Below are 22,718 nucleotides of genomic sequence, written 5' to 3'. Positions count from 1 at the left end.
GCCAGTGACCAACGACATTTGTTGTAGGCAGGTTTAGCTCAATACTGTAATGCATACTTTTATTTCTAACTGTGCAAGCCCGACTTCTTTCTCTTCTTATACCTATACGCATACACTTATAGGTGAATTACTGACCTGGTGACTTTAATGGAACCCTCGTGAAACACAAAACGTAAGAAAAGATTTGTACAGCCGTTAAGCTGAATAAAACAAAGATCAGTCGAACAGTCAAGTACTTATGTTTGCAGTTCTGCAATAAAACCATAAAACTTTCCCCTAAAAATTTAATAACAGTCAATTTAGGAAAACGATTTTGGTGCTGGCAGAAAATGAGTGAATGGCAGTGCCAGGCACAAATAAACAATAATCAATATCCCCAGCTGATAAAAACAGTCTCTGGATGCCAACAAATGTTTGGGGCACTAAGAAGAACAAGAACTATGCTCCCTCAATTTCAACATTGTATTGATCTTGATGAGTCCATTATGGTTTGTGGAGGTGTCTCAGGGTGTTGTTTATCTTCTCAATAATGTGCAGAAAATATCCTGTCTTACCCTTGAGCATGAAGATATCACTCAACAAGACTATACAATGGCAGAATAGACAGAAACAAGGAGTATGCAATGTATGCAACTTGGGGAATGAGGATATTAAAATGTATCACTGTCTTGAAATGTGTATAATATAAAATGTTATTTTTCTTGGAATGAGGACCATGAAATATAATATAATCCTCTTAGAGAGGGGAATATCCAATACATGTTACTTTTTATAAAAAAAGCAGTGAAAGATGTAACAGAGACTTCGGTCACCATACACCAGACAAGGTCACTGACCCCAGTAGGTTGTTAAGGTAACCATCCACCAGACAAGGTCACTGACCCCAGTAGGTTGTTTCGGTAACCATACACCAGACAAGGTCACTGACCCAGTAGGTTGTTTAGGTAACCATACCCCAGACAAGGTCACACTGACCCCAGTGATGATGATACAATTTATAAAAAAAGCAGTGAAAGATGTAACAGAGACTTCGGTCACCATGCACCAGACAAGGTCACTGACCCCAGTAGGTGGTTAAGGTAACCATACACCAGACAAAGACACACTGACCCCAGTAGGTTGTTTAAGTAACCATACACCAGACAAGGTCACGCTGACCCCAGTAGGTTGTGAAGGTAACCATACACCAGACAAGGTCACGCTGACCCCAGTAGGTTGTTAAGGTAACCATACACCAGACAAAGTCACACTGACCCCAGTAGGTTGTTAGATAACCATAAACCAGACAAGGGCACACCTACTCCAGTAGGTTGTTTAGGTAACCATACCCCAGACAAGGTCACACTGACCCCAGTGATGATGATACAATTTATAAAAAAAGCAGTGAAAGATGTAACAGAGGCTTCGGTCACCATACACCAGACAAGGTCACACTGATGCTAGTAGGTTGTTAAGGTAACCATACACCAGACAAAGACACACTGACCCCAGTAGGTTGTTTAGGAAACCATACACCAGACAAGGTCACACTGATGCTAGTAGGTTGTTAAGGTAACCATACACCAGACAAAGTCACACTGACCCCAGTAGGTTGTATAGGTAACCATACACCAGACAAGGTACCTGACCCCAGTAGGTTGTTAAGGTAACCATCCACCAGACAAGGTCACTGACCCCAGTAGGTGGTTAAGGTAACCATACACCAGACAAAGTCACACTGACCCCAGTAGGTTGTTAGATAACCATAAACCAGACAAGGTCACACCTAGTTTAGGTAACCATACACCAGACAAGGCCACTGCCCCCAGTAGGTTGTTTAGGTAACCATACCCCAGACAAGGTCACACTGACCCCAGTAGATTGTTTAGGTCACCTAACCATACACCCGACAAGGTCACTGACCCCAGTAGGTTGTTAAGGTCACCATACACCAGACAAGGTCACTGACCCTAGTAGGTTGTTTAGGTAACCATACACCAGAGAAGGTCGCACTGACCCCAGTAGGTTGTTAAGGTCACCATACACCAGACAAGGTCACACTGACGCCAGTAGGTTGTTTAGGTAACCATACCCCAGACAAGGTCACACTGACCCCAGTGATGATGATACAATTTATAAAAAAAGCAGTGAAAGATGTAACAGAGGCTTCGGTCACCATACACCAGACAAGGTCACACTGATGCTAGTAGGTTGTTAAGGTAACCATACACCAGACAAAGTCACACTGACCCCAGTAGGTTGTTAAGGTAACCATACTCCAGACAAGGTCACTGACCCCAGTAGGTTGTTTAGGAAACCATACACCAGACAAGGTCACACTGATGCTAGTAGGTTGTTAAGGTAACCATACACCCGACAAGGTCACTGACCCCAGTAGGTGGTTAAGGTAACCATACACCAGACAAAGTCACACTGACCCCAGTAGGTTGTTAAGATAACCATAAACCAGACAAGGTCACACCTACTCCAGTTTTATAAAAAAAGCAGTGAAAGATGTAACAGAGACTTCGGTCACCATACACCAGACAAGGTCACACTGGCCCCAGTAGGTTGTTAGATAACCATAAACCAGACAAGGGCACACCTACTCCAGTAGGTTGTTTAGGTAACCATACACCAAACAAGGTCACACTGACCCCAGTAGGTTGTTAAGATAACCATAAACCAGACAAGGTCACACCTAGTTTAGGTAACCATACACCAGACAAGGCCACTGCCCCCAGTAGGTTGTTTAGGTAACCATTCACCAGACAAGGTCACACTGACCCCAGTAGGTTGTTAGATAACCATAAACCAGACAAGGTCACACCTACTCCAGTAGGTTGTTTAGGTAACCATACACCAGACAATGTCACACTGACCCCAGTGGATTGTTTAGGTAACCATACACCAGCCAAGGTCACTCTGACCCCTATAGGTTATTTAGGTAACCATAAACCAGACAAGGTCACACCGACTCCAGTAGGTTGTCTAGGTAATCATACACCAGACAAGGTCACACTGACCCCAGTAGGTTTTTCAGGTAACCATACACCAGACCAGGTCACACTGACCCCAGTGGATTGTTTAGGTTACCATACACCAACCAAAGTCACTCTGACCCCTATAGGGTATTTAGGTCACTATACACCAGACAATGCCACACAGACTCCAGTAGGTTGTCTAGGTAATCATGCACCAGACAAGGTCACACTGACTCCAGTAGGTTGTTAAGGTAACCATAAACCAGACAAGGTCACGCTGACCCCAGTAGGTTGTTTAAGTAACCATACACCAGACAAGGTCACACTGACCCCAGTAGATTGTTTAGGTCACCATATACAAGACAAGGTTAAACTGACCCCTGTAGGTTGTTTTGGTCACTATACACCTGACAATCCCTTTGTTAGAGTATGTTTTATGATCATGAATAGTTTGTGGGAGTATGCAAGTAGTGTTGCTATCTCCCATGAGTATGCTATGGTTGTAATCTTTTTGTTAGATTGTGCTTTGGTTATAATCCTGTTATTAGAGTGTGCTATGTTTGTCATTTATTTTTGAGAATGCTATGGTTTTTACATGTGTTATAGAATGTTATGTTGTCATGACTTTGCGAAACTGTAAGATGGTTAGCATCTCTTTGTTATATTGTGCATTGGTTGTCATCTCTTTTCTAGAGTGCGCAATGGTTGTCATCGCTTTTCTACAGTGTGGTATGGTTGTCATCTCTTTGTTTGAGAGTGATCGCTTTGCTAGGATGTGCTATGGTTGTCATCTCTTTACTAGATTGTGCTTTGGTTGTAATCTCTTTGCTAGATTCTGCAATGGTTGTTACCTCTTTGCTAGAGTGTGCTTTGGTTGTCATCGTTTTGCTAGAGTGTTCTTTGGTTGTCATCTTTTGCTAGAGTGTGCTATGGTTGTCATCTTTTTTGCTAGATTGTACTAATTTGCTAGAGTGTGCTTTGGTTGTTATCTCTTTGCTGATTGTGCTTTGGTTGTCATTCTTTCTTAGAATGTGCTTTGGTTGTCATCTCTTGCTAGAGTGTGCTTTCGTTGTCATCTCTTTGCCAGAGTGTGCTTTGGTTGTCATCTCTTTGCTGATTGTGTTTTGGTTGTCATATCTTTGCTAGAGTGTTTTTTGGTTGTCATCTCTTTGCTAGAGTGTCTTTTGGTTGTCATCTCTTTGCTGGAGTGGCTTTGGTTGTCATATCTTTGCTAGAGTGTTTTTTGGTTGTCATATCTTTGCTAGAGTGGCTTTGGTTGTCATCTCTTTGCTAGAGTGGCTTTGGTTGTCATCTCTTTGCTGATTGTGCTTTGGTTGTCATATCTTTGCTAGAGTGTTTTTTGGTTGTCATCTCTTTGCTAGAGTGGCTTTGGTTGTCATCTCTTTGCTAGAGTGGCTTTGGTTGTCATCTCTTTGCTGATTGTGCTTCGGTTGTCATATCTTTGCTAGAGTGTTTTTTGGTTGTCATATCTTTGCTAGAGTGGCTTTGGTTGTCACCTCTTTGCTAGAGTGTGCTTTGGTATTCATCCCTTTTCTAGAGTGTGCTATGGTTTTTATCTGTGTTAGTGGTAGTCATCTCTTTGCTAGAGTGTGCTTTGGTTGTCATCGTTTTGCTAGGGTGTGCTTTGGTTGTCATTGTTTTGCTAGGGTGTGTTTTGGTTTGTCATCTCTATGCTAGGGTGTGCTTTGGTTGTCATCGTTTTGCTAGGGTGTGCTTTGGTTGTCATCGTTTTGCTAGGGTGTGCTTTGGTTGTCATCCTTTTGCTAGAGTGTGCTTTGACAGTCATTTCTTTGCTCGAGTATGCTATGATTGGTCATTCTTTGCTAGAGTATGTTATGATTGGTCATTCTTTGCTAGAGTATGCTGTGATTGGTCATTCTTTGCTAGAGTGTGCTATGTATGGCATCTCCTGAGAGTTTGATATGGTTATCAGCTTGATATATTTAGTTTGTCTGATATCTTATTGGGTGAAATTTCCTTGTACAAATACAGCATGAAGTCTAATCCTTCCATTTGTAAAGGAATATGTGCCTTATTGATCAAAATAAAGTTTTTAGCATCATTTGCCAGACAACCAATAAATCAAAATGAAATAGAAAGAAATGTGATGTTGAACACAATCAATTCAACACGATATTTAGCCAGAAGAGTTTGGATGCTCACCATCAAACATCATTTTGGTATTGGAGTTACCTATTAGGATTACCAAGGAGAAGATTTGATGTACAGAAACAAAAAATGTTTGTTGCATTGTAGAAAATCATCAGTTGCAGACAAATCCTTGCTTTTGCATCACATATAGTATACATGAAATAGGCAATGGTGCATTGGATTTATGAAGATATAGCTCTTTCACTTCTATTACACATTATCCAAATTGTTGATTCAAAAAACTTCAACACGTTTCTTGGTTACACAATTTCAAAATAATGTTGCAGTAAAAAATATTCTTGTTTATTATTGCATATTTCAAAGTCAAATTACATTATTATGGCACTATTCCATTTGATCACATGTGGTTATGTCCCCTTAGTAAAACAAATTTGTCCAGGCTATGCTTGGTCAATCTTATTCATGCAGTCAACACCTTACTTGCGTGTGTCTGAAGATTTGAGAATTGAGATTCCATACCTTATACTTAAATCTTTTTTCTAACAAACGTCTCAGGTCTCTTTTCTCTAACAAACCTCTTTTTTCTGTCTAATGAATGATTCATCTCATTCATCTATCCCAATGAAGGACTCATCTCACTTCTATCGAATGACTTGACTTGACTCTCCAGTATGAAGGTCTCTCTTCTTTCTCTCCACAACTGACTTGTCTTACTTATAAAAAAATGACTTGTATCATTCCTCTGTTCAAATGAACAAGTTATTATATTTCTCTGTCATAGAATGACTTGTGTCAATCCCCAGTCCATTATGAAAGACTAGTCTCTCTCAATGTATGACTTGTATCCTTTCTCTGTATGACTAAGGTTTCTTCTTTCTAATGAATGAATTTGTCTGTCTGATGAATGACTAAATATTATTTCTTTGTCTTATGAACAACTCCAGTCTTTCCACCTTTTCTAGTTATTAGATAACAAAGTGGAAAGACATCAATTATTGACACCTGTCTTTAAGTTTGGTTTAGGATGAAACCATTTTTTAAAACACATATTTGATGAGAGAAAACATAGTAGTATAGAAGCAAATTCATTTGCAGGGGACATAACTCATGGATAAAGGGAAGTAACTCTGCGTCTTGATAGACAGCTTGTCATTAAGTAGTGTTAATAGCTAAAAGTCAAAAGATCACACTAAGATGGACTTTCAATCTTCAGGAGATTTTATTTTCATAAATTTTCAGTAAAATGAGGTATATCTTTCCATGCAAACGTTACATTACAAAAAACACAATCTTTTTTTCTCAAACGTTTACAAATGACACAACTGAATTACTTTTGTTTTCAAAAGAAAAAAAATACATACGATTTGTTGTTATCATATGACTACAAATAATACACAAATAACAAGCTGTCTGAATCACACCATCTACAGGTACACAGATGATACACAAAACATACCGTATTTGACCAGGAAAACCTCATACCTCTGCTCTTCGATAGTGTTGGCACTTAGTACGACATACTTTCTTAATGCAGGACTTAATTTCTTTCACATTTACACATATAATCAACAACAAGAAGACAAAAGATTTAAATGGACACTGAGATTTAAATTGGAAATTTTTTAAAGGCCTTATACTTTGATTAGAAATGTATCCGAAATGTGTAGGTTGAACATGTTTCAAGGTATTAATAGAAGTATAAACATTTTGCCAATTTTCACAAAACCCAGTTTGGACAGTGTCCAGTTCAGATTGATTAAAAAAAACGGGGACCACTAATTATGGAAACTCACACCTGAGGTAAAGTCATGGGTTTACCTGGTCAAATATGATATTTATAATTAATTTGTAAATGACCATCTCAAAAAAAAAAAAAACAGCTTTCACAATACATCCAATGCACCAATGCAGTTTTCAAAATACACAATATGTGTTTTTTTGGCAAGAAAAAATGTGATATACATATTAAATACATGTCTTTTTTCCTTTATACATACAATAATATTATATAAATTTGTCAATTAAATATTTCACCGTATTCTAGCATTCCCATGATCATTAATGAATATGAAACTACATTTTTCTCTCTTTTTTTCACCCATTTTCTGTACAACAAAAAAGTATCTAGAAGTTTGTAAGATATCAACCATGTTCACAAGTGAATCTGATTCTGTATATAGAATCCCTACTTTCAAAATCAAATTCGAGTTTCATAGGTATCCCAACAGGAGAGAAAATATAACATAAATCAAATATTTCATGTATAGTTTTTCAGAGTATACGTATAGATGGAAGCTGAGAGCGAACAACACAAATTATTAATATTGCTATCAACAAGTATTCCAAAAGCAGCAGAAAACACGCAAGCGTAATAAAGTCAGTATCAAATCAAAGTAAAATCCACTTTACATACAAATCATAACAAAAACATTTCCATTTACTGTAAACCAAAATATTAAAGAGAAAGAAAAAAAAAGTAAAATATCGATGAAGCAATTAAAAGTAAGATGTTAATTGTTTGTTTAATTTAAAATATGTGTTCCTTTCAAATTCTCTCAATCAAATCATCTTCTATAAATGTTTTCTCAAAGTCAAGAGATAACTTAATCCAGAGTACGTAAACTTAAGGAAAAGAAGATAACTGAACTTAATGTTATGTTTAGAAAAATTGTTAAGAATCGGAGAGAGATAATGATAATAGAAAAGCATATGTGTCAAGCAGCATACACACACATATATATATAAATATATGAGCTTAATGATGCCACAATCTTTGAATGCCAATATCTTACCCTCTGACAAAGCACTTCAACCTCTATAGATGCCGAAGCTACATAAATCATCGAAACTACGTGAACGTTGACCTTGAACTGAATGGCTAGATGACCTTGACCTTTAACTCCTCCGTCCATTCCATAAACACAAAGAACAGCACGACACAAGAACAGTAGACTAGAACCAACTACGCACTTTCTTCCCCCTAACAGATCACAACACTTTGCAATGGAAAATAATGCAAAATTTTACATGCGTAGAGTTAACCATTTGCAAAGCACAAGAACCACTACGTAAATTTAAAACAGCTTGACACACATCAACGTTATCAGCATTTCTATATTGATGCCAAAACCTTCTGGATGTCAGTGACCAAACTGGAGCAGCATTTATTCCGTCCCTCAGCATATTTCATTGACTAAATATCTACCTGCCCCTTCCCCAAAAGGTACAGCTGCTACCAAAAGGAAATCTCACCAATTGGACTATTTTTATTTTTTTAAAAGACACGTCTCATTACTCTAATCAAACTTCGATTTTAGAGCCATTTCCTTTTTTTCCAGCTTTGTTTTTGTCAAACACCTAAATGTATATTGTCATATGTATACTATATTAAATATGTTACTTAGGTGTCTTGTGACGAGATATTTAATCCTAAAACACCGGCATATAATTACATCACATTTCTAGTGATGATTTAATAAGCCAGTTACCTCCCCTTGTTATCTTTGCTATCATAAACTGATGACCACAAGTGACAAACAAAACATTACTCGTTCATGAAAAACATCCCCCCCCCCGTTATTTGGTAGAAGATAAATGATTTGTGTAGAGTTATATTCCCCCCTATTACGATTTGTACAACAGTGGTTTAGGGTATTACAACCCTACAACACATCATCATCGTAATCCTGGTACAAGCCATCACTACCTTGCCCGTCGTGACCCACGGCTGCGGCCGCAGCAGCTGTTTTGGCAGCGTACAGGTTGGCTTCCTCTTGTGCTTTACCTATATTTTTCTTGTAGCGGATCCTCTTGTTGCCAAACCAATTGGAAACCTGCAAGTACAGAAAGAGAAGAGCAACTTTAATATCAAAGTATTATCATCAAGGTTTAAGGAGTTACAGTAAACTATCCATCATATAAAGAAAGCATCCACAAGATTTCTACGTAAGATTTGAAATGGAATAAAAGATCAGCATGTAACATCATGTCAACACAATATAGCCAAAATCACAAACCCTTTCACCCCTATGTAACTTTAGTAGACTCTACCATGCATTTATCTTGATGAGTCCATTATGGTCTACAGTGGTGAAAAGGTTAACAAAATCAGGCTTAATATGGCTTATAGCAATCACTAAATAATATATTATATTTTCACATAAAATGTATTGTGACTTTAGTCATGTGTTACAATGTACCACATATTTATTTCGTTACATTTACTGTGAGGAGACGACGAGAGCATGTGAAAATGCCTGATGTAGGCAAAAGTCATCGAGTTCACATACTCGCGTAAATATCACTTTCTGGGGTAATAAGTCATTTTAAGTCGATTATTCTATGTCATTAGTTGTAATGGCAAGAACGATTTCTTTTTAAATGTATTTTAATGATCCCTGAACCGATTCAGTATAAATGGTGAAAAGAAATTTACAAAATTTGTTTTAAACGACACATTGACTGGAAAACTGAACTGGAAAAATAAATATTTGTACACAGAGGCCATGATCGTGAACAATTATCAGCATTCAGACGATGGTCTATATACCTAAGCACCGAGGAGACAGAGATTAATGTGTTTAGAGCAGCATCATGGGTAGCGCCATTATCCTAATTGAAATTGTCACTTTCAATCTTTAATTAATAGAATTGCAGAGATGTGTTTTTAATTGCCTGCCAACAAGCCCTACATTAGAACTACATTCACCGCCTTTCATCTACAAGTGAATACTCGTACCAAATCACTTGGCAACAAATACTTCGTTATGTGTATAGCTGAAATTATTTATAACTGTATGATGTGCATCAAATCCATTGAATTAGCTCGCTGAACGGCTTGAATACCTAGGAGTAAGTCCCTCTCCATTTGCACACAATGGTGTATAAATTTTAATGAGAAGGAATAACTAGCAACTCCAAACATCCATTCTGCAATGTAGCATGGAAAAATAAATCATATTTGACAAGATTTTGGCCCTGTTTAACGCTAACAAGGCTGCCCGGGGCTTTACACGCAGACATCATAGACGATTCACACAAATTACCACTGTTTCACTTGCACTGCTTTCAACTCGAAGATAGTCAGTCTTTTACCAATTTTACACTTCAAGTTTGATACAAAAATATTGAAATTTAACACATTTTCCAATAATTTATGAATTATTTCATTCATTTCCGCTTTAAAATTTAAGCTAACAATGCATCAGCAAAAAGTGTCTGCTGAGTTCTGTTATTATACCAAAGTACGCAACACACACAAAAACACATCCTCACTACTGGCCATGTGGCTCTACCGGAGAAAATACACTTTTTATGTTTCTCTGGTGGGAATTAAATTTTCATGCAAGTGATTCGTGTGAAATGCAGGCTGTAGCTTTGCTAGTTAATTGGCCTGTGTAATGAATGGTTTGTGCCTGGATAAGTACCCATTAGGCCTGCTTGACAGAAAACATGTGCACCACCTTAACATACAAATTTCACCACCAGATCACCTCTACAATACACACACCTCACACCTGATAATATCTCCGCTTTGTTTACCGTAAAAAAACTCTCAAGTCTTATCACGATCTGCCTTCACTGAAAACCCCTATCGGAGGAGGATCTTATCGAAGGCCTCAATAAAATTAACATCTTAAACCGTACCTAATTAGATGCTAAGTCTAACACCTTAACAGCTCTTGCACAGTATCTTACCCTCTGGCCTTTACCTTATCTACCTACGACAACATTTATAATAGATACATATCTTGCACATTATAGCTAAGCTACTATGACGAATATGTTTCTGGGCAATATTTGAATTTATTCTAAAAAAAAGCTATCCCCTGGCCTATCTCTTTGTAATGAATGAATTACAAAATAAAGTCAATATTTCATAAGTTTTTAAAAAGAATAATTTCAATATTTAACCCATCAGTAGCAGACGTTCTGAAAAACTTTGTCTACAAAGACTTTGTTATTTTACCTTCTGTGACATTCAAAAATTTGGATGTTGACATTTGCAGAAAGTGGAACATTTGAAATATGTGGAGAGAAGTGTATTGTGGTTTACTGGTGTGATATTTGTGTGTGTAATTTAAGCCTTCTCACTGTTACTTTGTGTATACCAGCACAGGTGATGTGAGACTAAGGCAATTAAATAGCAGCGGGGCTCACCACAGGGAAATTTATCTACCACCACAGGACACGACCCACACTGAAGGTGATCTACTGAGAGTATTATCATAAAATAACAATTTCTACCTATTAAAAACAAGGCAATGTATTGCAAGCAATCTAAAAGTCCCCATCTCCAACCAAACATTGGTATCATACACTAACAAGGGGCCATAACTCTGTTTATAACGGGACCCAGCTTCAGTAAGTGACACTTAAAATGTAATCACATGCAAGTCTTGGCAGTCGTAGGTGAAAATTGTACACCCCCCCTCCCCAATCAGTGAACACAGTGAACAAAGGGCCATAACTATGTATATAGACAGACATCGTACCTGATTTTAGTTAACACTCCATCATCCTCCTAACTGGCCTTACAGTAGAACACTAACAATTTCACAAATTTAATTTTCACAAATTTAATTTTCACAAATTTGGCTTGAGAGAACACTATTTCAAACCGCAGAAAGGTTGGACAATTCATGTCTCATTTACATTAACATGTATATACTTTCTTCTTTAAACATTATTTTAGACAAACTTTTCAAAGACAAAACAATCTTCGCAGCATGTGAAATGTCCATCATAAGTAACTGGCATTAAATATATGACCGCACGTCCTTGAATGCAAGTAGTGCAAATGTATGTGAATGTTATCAATATGTTAGCTGAACTGACATCACATTGGAAACTATCACAGACATTCTATGTGAAAGATTCGAAAATAAATTCATCGAAACCAATAACCAGCGTGGAATTATTTAGGAAACCATCCAATAACAACACAATATAACATAGCCATAAGCACAAATAATAGACATTCCAGTTTTCAAAAAAACTCAAAATTTCCCACATTCACAAAATGCTTCCATGCAATTTCACATCAACGAGGAATGACTATTCCCTGTGGATCCCAATAACTTAGCAGTATTTTATTGTACAGTGAGATTGTGTTTGTACCAGGCCCCAGGGGGACAAGATTCACAACTATACACAGTATGCAATTTCAATGTTCTCCAGTTTTAAGCTTAAGTTCCGATTTCAAGGTTATATGCATTCTCCTTTCTTACCAAGGAAGATCCCGGAAGATCGTGAAGGGATTCAACGAGGACATGATCAGTAACAATACAGCCTTGCATTAATCAAGACATATATTTCAATAGCTCATTAGGTTTAATAAAATATCAACCCAACCCTTAGAGGAATTGAACTCCAAGCATTTCCGTGAGTCGTATCAAAGTAACAGCCACCAGCTTGAGGAATGTAACGTTGATTAAATCCACTGTTAACAACCCATTTGAATCGCAGATAAAATCTAACACAGATTCACCAGTGATACCAATTAACGATACAAACTGCCGTGTCTTTACTGCACACAGCTTAATCTCAAACGTTTTCAGTCTTAAAGAATTCTTAATTTCATTACACATAAATCAGTCAATTTTTCACATAAACCAGTCAATTTCTAATTCGTACGATTGTAATTCTTATCAATATCAACCTTTTTTTTCTAACAGTATCATAAACAATAAGTTGGAATCCCTACTTAATTGGAACATTTTTAATAACATCACATCAAACACTTTGCAATAAGCCCTCTAAGAATACCGAGGTTCTTTTTACTCCGATTCAGATCATTTCGCAAGTCTGTTGCCTATAACCTTCCTATTCTAATATTTACAAAGTAGTCAATTATTTAAATCACCAGCATCTCTGCAGGAGGCATACCAATTATGAAATAGAAATATTTATAGGATTGCTGGTCAATGGCAAACAGAATTGCTGACGTGATTTTAGAATCTGAAATTACCGTAAAATGTTGCAATACGCAGGAGCAGCTGGCAAAGCACCCCAATTAACTCAACTTCAAAACTCATCGCTCAATTCATCATTATTATTTAATGCTTCTTGAAGTCGTTTCTTTCTTTTTTTCCTTTTTCCTCCAGCGTATCTTGTATCATTAACACGACTGTTCACCTGTATTTTTTCTCTCCATGATAATGATGAAGCACACAGCAGGCACAAACTTTGGTAGTCGTATTCCCGAAACAATTTTGGGTAGCATTACTTATGAGTAACACTGCTTATATATATCTCTCCATCATTACGGAAACAATTCTGTTGTTTTTTATTTTTCAAAACAAAATTTATGGATGCAAACAAAATGAAAATTTTAACAACATATAAGCATTACAAAGCGCATAAATCAGTTTTAAAATAGTCCTGAAGTCTACGTATTAGTTATATACATATACCTGATTTTTGCTTTCATAAATTCTGATTGCAGTTGTAAACTTTTGTTTTATTTCATAGCTAAAATTCATTTATATCATCAAACTAAAAATGTCCTTCTACAAATTTTAGATACAATACTATTTCTCTAAGTAACAAACATGTGGACATTTTCCTGTTGCAATAAATGAAATATAAATCCCTTTTTGTGGGCCCCATTTTGAATATTTCCCAGCAACTTGAGCTTGAGTCACATGATCTGGCTGTCAGTATATGATGGATAGTGCTGTCAGTCCAAATGTTCTAATCCACTATCAGAGCTGACATGATGTGCCCCAAGGAATCTATCTCCACACCCTTGGGCCCCTAATTATAGGCCTTTTATCCTAACCTGGTCAAAAAAAAGCCATTTCTGTGACAATTCTACCAGGTTAGTTTCACATGGGTGTTACTGTCCATGTCTGGAAAAGTTACCTAATTTTCTGTCATGTCTTTAGGATGATAGTTTCCAAAAACAATTTTCAGAAATACTAAACATATTTTTTTTCTTCAAAATTCTTTTAACTGTCACTGAAATGATGATTTTTTTATCGAAATACACATACATATGTATTTCCAAACAGGAAATTAATTTATTTATAACTTGATTTATGTACCTGCCAATCTTGTAGAACCCTGATCAAGATCTATTTTATCTTGTGAATTATGTGTAGACAAATGATTGTATATACAAGTATAAATCCAAGCAATACTATAGGACCTACACGCTCTGGGGCTCCTCTTTTACCAAGTAGGTGGCCTATGGGAATGCACTGTGATAACCTCTCACCAGCTAATCTTCACTGATCTTCGCACTAATACTCGTCAATACACTGATTTTTTTTATAAATTAATAAGCTGTATGAATTACCTCAGTAGTTAAAAAATGTCCCTAATTATAATTTCTTGGGCTTGAAATGATTCATGAAAATATTTTCTTGCGGAGAAGGACACAATCTAACAAAAGGTGATCATTCTCCCAGAAGGAAAAGTATGTGTCTTATCTCGGAATACTATCTTTTTTTCACGGTATATTTCTTGGCACCTCTGCACCATTGTGCGACAGTGAATTGCCGTTTTTCCCTACTCCTATCGCCACACAGCCCCTATTGTGTGCTATCTCGTTCAATTTTCTAAAGAGTCTGGCTATAATCGTTTTTAATTTGCCTTATCAGCATACAACTTTTTTCCATTGAGCGTAATTTGATACTGGGAGAAAGCGTTGTGAAAGCGTAAATAATTGTACATTTCAGATGTTGGGCATTGTACAGAAACCTTACACCTCCCCGTCATTATCGTAATCTCTCTCCTCCTCTCCGACCCCGATTCTCTCTAACAAAGCCGGTATTAATAGAGATAATCACCAGCGATAATGTGTTGGAAATTGAATAACAGAACTTGTATTAAAATATTCAAGAATCGGAAAAAAAATCCCACAGGGCCAGTTCTTTGTACATGTGTGGCAAAACATGGACATTTTGTTATATGCCTCCTAGCAGTTTGTAAGGCCTCATTGCCCTCATGAATTATTCATAAAGCGTATAAACAAACATTTAAATGCTGGAATACGTACATTTTTTTGCGAAACTATAAAAGTCCTGTTTTTCGCATGGCCAGCCGAGATGGGTATTACATGAACACACATCAAATATGAGTGATAATTTGCTTATAACTATTATGCCCATCCATCTTGTTTACAAAAAGCCTCGTACCGTATTTCATCACACTTACAAGTCTATACAATAACGTTAGTTGATATTTCATTCTGTATTCTGTTCCCTCAACATTAATTTTTTTGTTTAATCTTTCAATTTTTAAAAACCTGTTTTAAAACAATGGAAAACATTTCACTATGTAGCAATTACATTAAGGAAACTCTTCATGTTTCAAGGAAAATTGTTCATGTTTGATTGATGTTGATCTGTCTATCAAGTATATCAACACAGCACTTTAGAGCGGTGTTCTACATCAGGTTCCTGTGAGGAAAACTGAGACAAATAAACCTATACAAAGGTAGATTATTGTATATCTACATTTGACAGAGAAGTGTAGGGGTCTACATATGAACAAGAGAGCTAATGTCTGTGTCTATAATACTGCTGAACCAATTTTACCAGTGAGGGGCATGTCAATGGCTGCATAAAGTGTAGGTTCATATTGTTGACTTAATGTTGTCCCTTCTCTTCCCTCATCTCTCTGGTAGGGGTAGGATGAAGTCTAGACAGCCTGTCCCCCCCCCCCCCCCCCCCCCCCCCTCCTTTCCTTTTACCTCTCTGGTAGAGGAAGGGGGGTCTAAACAGATTATCACCCTCAGTTTCCTCTATCTCCCAACAATCTGCTTCTCTGTCCAGGGTTTTTATCTAAACATTGTGTTCCTCTCTCCCTTCCCCCTCCATCTTTCCGTCCCTGGACAGGAGTCCAGATAACTTCCCACCTGTCCTTGTCTTGTAACCACTTCTTTCAACATTCTATTTTTCTGACACCAAAGCCCTGCCACCACCACCTTTTATTTTTTTCCTTTTGTCTTTATCTGCCGGCCTAATTCATCCATCATTGTTTCGTCTCCTACTCCTCATCTGTCCATTATGTCTGCCAAGCCCACCCTTCTCTTCCATTCTTCTGACAATTTGGGTGGGGGAGGGGGGTTAGATATTAGTATGTGTGTTTGGGGGGAGGGCAGATAGATTTACTGATAATATCCTTTCTCCAGAATGTACATCCTGCTTCCCTGTCCAACGTAACATATGTGTGCCAGTTTCAGACTCTTCACTAGTACTCCAGCTACCAAAACCTACACCCTGTTACCCACTACAGTACTACAAATATCTAGATCACCACTCCTTATACAATGGAAATTCAGTTCAAGTTCCAATTTTTTTTTTTCAACAAACAAATTAACTAGCCTGAAAATTCACTACCTTAGACACATTCCTAACACACTGATGGACACTTCTCGTTTGTAAACCATCCACAAACATGTCATTATCATCAAAAGAACAGGCCTGGCCCCATCTAAATATGGGGTCTTTCTGATACCCTCGTCACAATACACCTCTCATACCCGGTTATTTTCTTCTGGGTATATTTTCTTAAGCACAGTGGTCAGTATCCTGATGGCCATTTGCTGGGTCATCTCCATTTTGTATGGGAGTTCAAATAGTCATTAAGTCACAAAGCCAAGACCTGGCTCATACAAAGCCCAAGTTCCTTCACAGTCAGGGTCAATTTACAACGCCCCAGGGGGTGACCATAGCTCTATAGCATCATCTAGCCTCAGGCCAGTATTGGTCAACCCAATCTGACAAATAGCTCCCAGTTTCAATCTGATTAAACACTAGATCTGACCCTGTGAAATTGTCCACTGTTATCAAGCTGACCTTTACCATACAACATGTCGGAAAAGAATTATTTTTCTGTCTGACAAAACAATCTTAAAAGAAGCTTACACTATGAACACAGATTTAAGACAGAAAATATCAGATATATATGAATCAAGATTTCAACTAAATGCAACATATATCTGCCATCTGCTAGCTTTAACACAAACTAAAATGTGTTTCTTTCGTTTTGTCTTGGCTTTCTTGTACCAACCTACAGTTCATATTCAACCAGTATAAATTTGGTTTCACACAAACAAAGTTTACAAAAGACAGAGAATCTGATTGACTAAATGACCAAGTCAGTGTTGCAGCCTTATGGCCACACATACAACATTTGAGCCCGAAACAAGTTTTGCACATTTTCTAAAAATAACTTTTCAGCTGCACCTTGAGTCATTCTTTGTATACAGGGCTAAATTTGAAAATAGTTTGGGTTGAAAATTTATATCCCAATGATTTTTTTTTAGAACTTCCAGTGAAATATGCCAATATAAAAACAAGAAACCTTGCCTACTATCCAAATAGTGTGTGATGGAAAGCAGGTTTTGATGCAGTGATTGCATTGCAATTTGGCAGCAAGAGATTTCCAGTATCATAACTGACAAGGCTAATCTCTATCAAAAGTACATTAAATCTTTACAGAGGCTACAACAAGACAACTAGGCTTTGAAGTCCTGAAGAAAACGAAGAAAACAGGCCATTGATAGTAACAGAAGTATGACATTTACAGGGTTCCTCAACTCCCTCCCACTCAACAAAGACACCTCATCAGTGGAGCATTTCAAACAGCATGTCCACACTCGCTGGACTACCCTTTGTAATATATGCAGCCTACAGAAAGTATTGACACATTTTTCAATACATTTTGAAAATAGAATGATCTCTTAACTTTTTTTTTTTTTTATAGTTTTACATCGATGGAATCAGTTTAAATAAATTTTAAATCTTGGTACAGCTGAAATCTAAATTTTGTAAGAAGCCAGAAGCCTTACAGATCAAATTTGAATCAAAAGCGATTCAATTCTTTTAACAAAAAATAAACACTGAAGCTATTTTGAAATAATGGCACGATCTTCAAAAATACAACTTTTTTTCGGTCAGAACAAAATTACTAAAACCTCCCTAGTGTCTAGCTTTAGAATGAAAACAAACCTGTTAACCACTGACTTGGGTTTCCATTTAAGTTACAGAAGTCATTAACAAATCATTACCAATGTCAAACCTTTAAATCCAAACACATTTGGGATCATGACACTAATGGCTTCCTAATAGATTGAGGGGGAGAGTGTGGCAATAAGGTTTGGAGATGACCCCTGCCCCGGTGCCAATGTTACAGGGAGGGTTACACAGATCGAGCCTTTGTGGATAGGGAGGGCCATTAACCTACACTAGCCTGAGGACAACACTCGAAAAGCAATACTTTTTGTCTCATTTCGTGCCTAATGAGCCATGCAATGATAAGTTTATAGCCTTTTGATGGTTCCGCCAGACCTCTTTACGATAATCGCTCATGTGTAAAATGCGTGTCACCATACATTTGGAATCACATGGGTGTATTCAAGATAAAAACTCAATTTTGCCATGCATGAAATATTAATTCCGCCCCAGTACCAACTGTGATAATACAATGGTTTATACAAACTGCCTTCCCGTAACTCAATACAACCCTATAACAGTTATACCCATGCAAGGATTCCTCTTTCAATATTGAATTAACCGATGATATACATCGCAGCCATTTCAAATCCGCTCTTCTTTTTTCATAACGTAACAACCGAGATATGTATATCCATAGTATATATTATATGTAATTTATATCCGGACTTAGTTATAACTGAAATATACAATGTACTTATATGCAATGTTATAACAGAAATATACAACATATCAATGTATCTATAAACAACACATTTAAATGCTGGCTATGTTGCATTTTTATTTTTGTACGAAGTGTGCCTACAAAGTACAAAAATTATAAATCAAAACAACCACCTTGATGACTTCTAAATGTACACAGAATTTTAAAACAGCACCCAGGCAAACACACTTTTACGGTAAAACACCCTCTGCATCGGAGTATCGCAAACTCTCTTTATCTCTCTATTTTTTCAGGTTTGTAATCCTGGTTTAAAACGTCGCACAGGAGATTTTGGGTAAAATCAATACTTGCGACTGTTGAAGTGGATTGGGGGAGAATTAAAAGTTTTCTCTGGCTCACCTGTCACTTAAATCACATCAAACAGATAAGCAAATGCATGACGCACATGAAAAAAATTCCACCTTTTCACTAAAAAAAAATTGTGGTGAAAAGATTCAAGTAGAGCAATTTCGTCCATAAATAACAGCTACAGTGTAGTGGAGAGGCTGGTACCACCAATAGGGGTAACACAGGTGTACAGGGCTATAGAAGGAGTGACACATAGATAAACTATGTCCAGACTGAGGAGGAAGTAACTTTACACTCTTCCTCCTCCCCTTCCACATGTAGCCTACATTCCTAGCTGGCCAATGTCTTGTGTACAGAAAGCCAAGATGTGTTTTTTTGGGGGTTTTACTTTCCTTTATGTTCTGAATATTTCATTCAAGTTTAAATCAATACTGTATCTGAGGGAATGCTTGGATAGTAGTGTTTCTGGTAAATCTTGTTTCTGCTGGGTACAGTGCTAGCAGACACAGGGGGACCCTATAACAGCTTAAACATATATACCATCACCATTATAAACTACAGACTATCACCAACTTGTTCTGGTTGATGTTCTCCTTCCTGGTACAAGATACTTACAACATTGTGTCAACAATACATACTTACGCAATGTTGTGACTGGTGTAACACACAGTTGTACAATATTGTTACTTATAAACACAATGTTGTGATTTCTATACACATAGTTGTACAATGTTGTGATTTATACACACATAGTTGTACAATGTTGTGATTTATATACACATAGTTGTACAATGTTGTGACTTATATACACTTTGTTGTGACCTGTATACACACAGTTGTACAATGTTGTGACTGGTATACACATAGTTGTACAATGTTGTGACGTGTATACACATAGTTGTACAATGTTGTGACTGGTATACACATAGTTGTACAATGTTGTGACTTATATACACTTTGTTGTGACCTGTATACACACAGTTGTACAATGTTGTGACTGGAATACACATAGTTGAACAGTGTTGTAATGAGTTTCTATGTTGTAAGTTTGTGGTAATGAGTTTCTATGTTGTAAGTTTGTGGTAATGAGTTTCTATGAAGTGCAATGCTGTTTATGCGTTGCTAGATGACTAATTATTGTATACACATCATTATAAGAAAACAGCTGTGGTAAAACTACATTAATTTATGTGCATTTGTGTGTTTAATATAATGATTCATCCATGTTAGTTATTCTGCATTAGGTCATTAGCTATTCCAGTTTTGATCTATTGTATAATTACATCTGTACTACTTAGGTTATAAAATGTAATATGAATGTTCAGTTAGATCAGTAACAGGAAAGGTTCACTATTCTTCCAGGTTAAGATATGCATTTTGTACCGACATCACACCCTGTGTTTTCTCGAAGGAGAGGAGGGGGATCCTCTACCCCCCCCCCCCCCCCCCCCCCATATCTTGAAATTCTGCCTAGAAAAAGCTACAAATCCCCCCCTCCCCCATTTAACCTGGAGACAAAACTGCACACCAGTACCAGTCAATAGTATATTTCAAGCTTGTCCTACTTAAATGTTTTAAGATGATTGAATTTTTATCAGGGACATATTTCACTCCTCCAGCCCAGGTTATAGGGTTGGTGTGTGGATAAGCCAGCACCCAGTTTGTATTGTTATCAGAGCACTGAAGGCAGGGATCATATATCTCTGTTATCTAGACAACTGCCACTCCACGGGAACCTATCTCTGGTAAACCTCTAAAGAGTGCACGCTGCAGACTACACCCCCATAGACTGAACAACATAGACTCAACAACAGGTTATATATATCTACACCACAGGGACATAGTACTCACAGACAGACTAAACAACAGGTTATATATATCTGCACCACAGGGACATAGTACTCACAGACAGACTAAAAAACAGGTTATATACATCTACACCACAGGGACATAGTACACACAGACAGACTAAACAACAGGTTACATATATCTACACCACAGGGACATAGTACACACAGACAGACTTAACACCAGGTTATATATATCTACACCACAGGGACATAGTACTCACAGACAGACTAAACAACACGTTATATATATCTACACCACAGGGACATAGTACACCCAGACAGACTTAACAACAGGTTATATATATCTACGCCACAGGGACATAGTACTCACAGACAGACTAAATAACAAGTTATATATATCTACACCACAGGGACATGGTACACACAGACAGACTAAACAACAGGTTATATATATCTGCACCACAGGGACATAGTACTCACAGACAGACTAAACAACACGTTATATATATCTACACCACAGGGACATAGTACTCACAGACAGACTAAAAAACAGGTTATATATATCTACACCATAGGGACATAGTACACACAGACAGACTAAACAACAGGTTATATATATATACACCACAGGGACATAGTACTCGCAGACAGACTAAACAACAAGTTATATATATCTACACCACAGGGACATGGTACACACAGACAGACTAAACAACAGGTTATATATATCTACACCACAGGGACATAGTTCTCACAACCAGACTAAACAACAGGTTATATATATCTACACCACAGGGACATAGTACTCCCAGGCTTCACGTTTACAACATCACAGGACCTTGTACACAACATGGCTACACACCAACAACCTATCTTGTAAACCTTTGTCTTAGAACTGGACCATTTAGAAACTGTAGTTCATCTACCTAGATGTCAGTACCACTTCGTCAGCAAGGGGAAATTAATCAGAGGCTTATTAAACCCAAACAAGTGGACACAAAAAAATCCTTTCCTAAAAAGAAGAACGAGCTTGAGGACATTCTTTGTGAACTTAAAATCTAAACCTGATTTGCTTTCATTGATGAATCTACAAACTATATTCATATACTTGACACAACCTGCCATTGGTTCAATACTTATCTCTCAGATATTAAGAGTAGGGTGGTCAATATTTAACATAATAAGGGCACCAACTGGGATTTTAGAATCATAAATACTTTTCGAAAACTTCTGGATGATTTGCTGTCCTGGATTTTATAGAATCGCCCGGTTGTTTTTTCCTAAGACAACCTCTGCTACTAAAACAGTGACTGAACTAGTGTACTGAATGAAAACAAAGCTGTCATGGAACATTATCTACCAATAAAGTGATGATCAATGAAGCCAGAGTGATCAAACACTTTTATCAATGGAGAATTCAACCGAAGAATCAAATCAAGAAACCTTCATGTCTTTGCAACAGTTGGAAGACAGTTTTTACAGTACATAACAAGAATATTTTTCCCATAGACTGCTCGAAAGTTTATCGGACCTTGATTTCATCTCGATTTTCTCAACGACCAATGTCCTTTCCAACCCATTAGTCATATGAATCACACCAGACCAGGTTTATGGTTGTATGAATCCCACTGAGTGATATTTTTTCCTGCATCAAGTAAAAAACGTGGTTACCTGACAGATTATCACACACACATCATAAACCCTCAGCACTTCCACGACTTTACAATCTGACAACATCCCAGGTTTGACCTACGACCTTCTTCCTACACAATTCTCCTGACATGGTTGGGGGATTTCCATGAGTTTATGAACTGTTCTGCTGTTCATTTTTATA

At 37.3% G+C, this 22,718-nt stretch overlaps 1 protein-coding gene across 6 annotated transcripts in view; it reads right to left on the bottom strand.

Moving 5' to 3' along the window:
• The window catches only part of LOC110442460 (pre-B-cell leukemia transcription factor 1-like), a 70,586-nt gene that overhangs the window by 29,750 nt on the left and 18,118 nt on the right, over nucleotides 1–22,718 (bottom strand). For all 6 annotated transcript variants that reach the window (XM_021486080.1, XM_021486084.1, XM_021486082.1 and 3 more), the window contains one exon: nucleotides 8,803–8,929. In XM_021486080.1, coding sequence (XP_021341755.1) covers nucleotides 8,803–8,929 — 127 coding nt within the window. The remainder of the gene's footprint in view (nucleotides 1–8,802; nucleotides 8,930–22,718) is intronic.

Source organism: Mizuhopecten yessoensis, unplaced genomic scaffold (genome assembly GCF_002113885.1).
Source record: "Mizuhopecten yessoensis strain PY_sf001 unplaced genomic scaffold, ASM211388v2 scaffold716269, whole genome shotgun sequence".
Classification (NCBI taxonomy): domain Eukaryota; kingdom Metazoa; phylum Mollusca; class Bivalvia; order Pectinida; family Pectinidae; genus Mizuhopecten; species Mizuhopecten yessoensis.
This window is presented reverse-complemented; position numbering and strand designations above follow the sequence as displayed.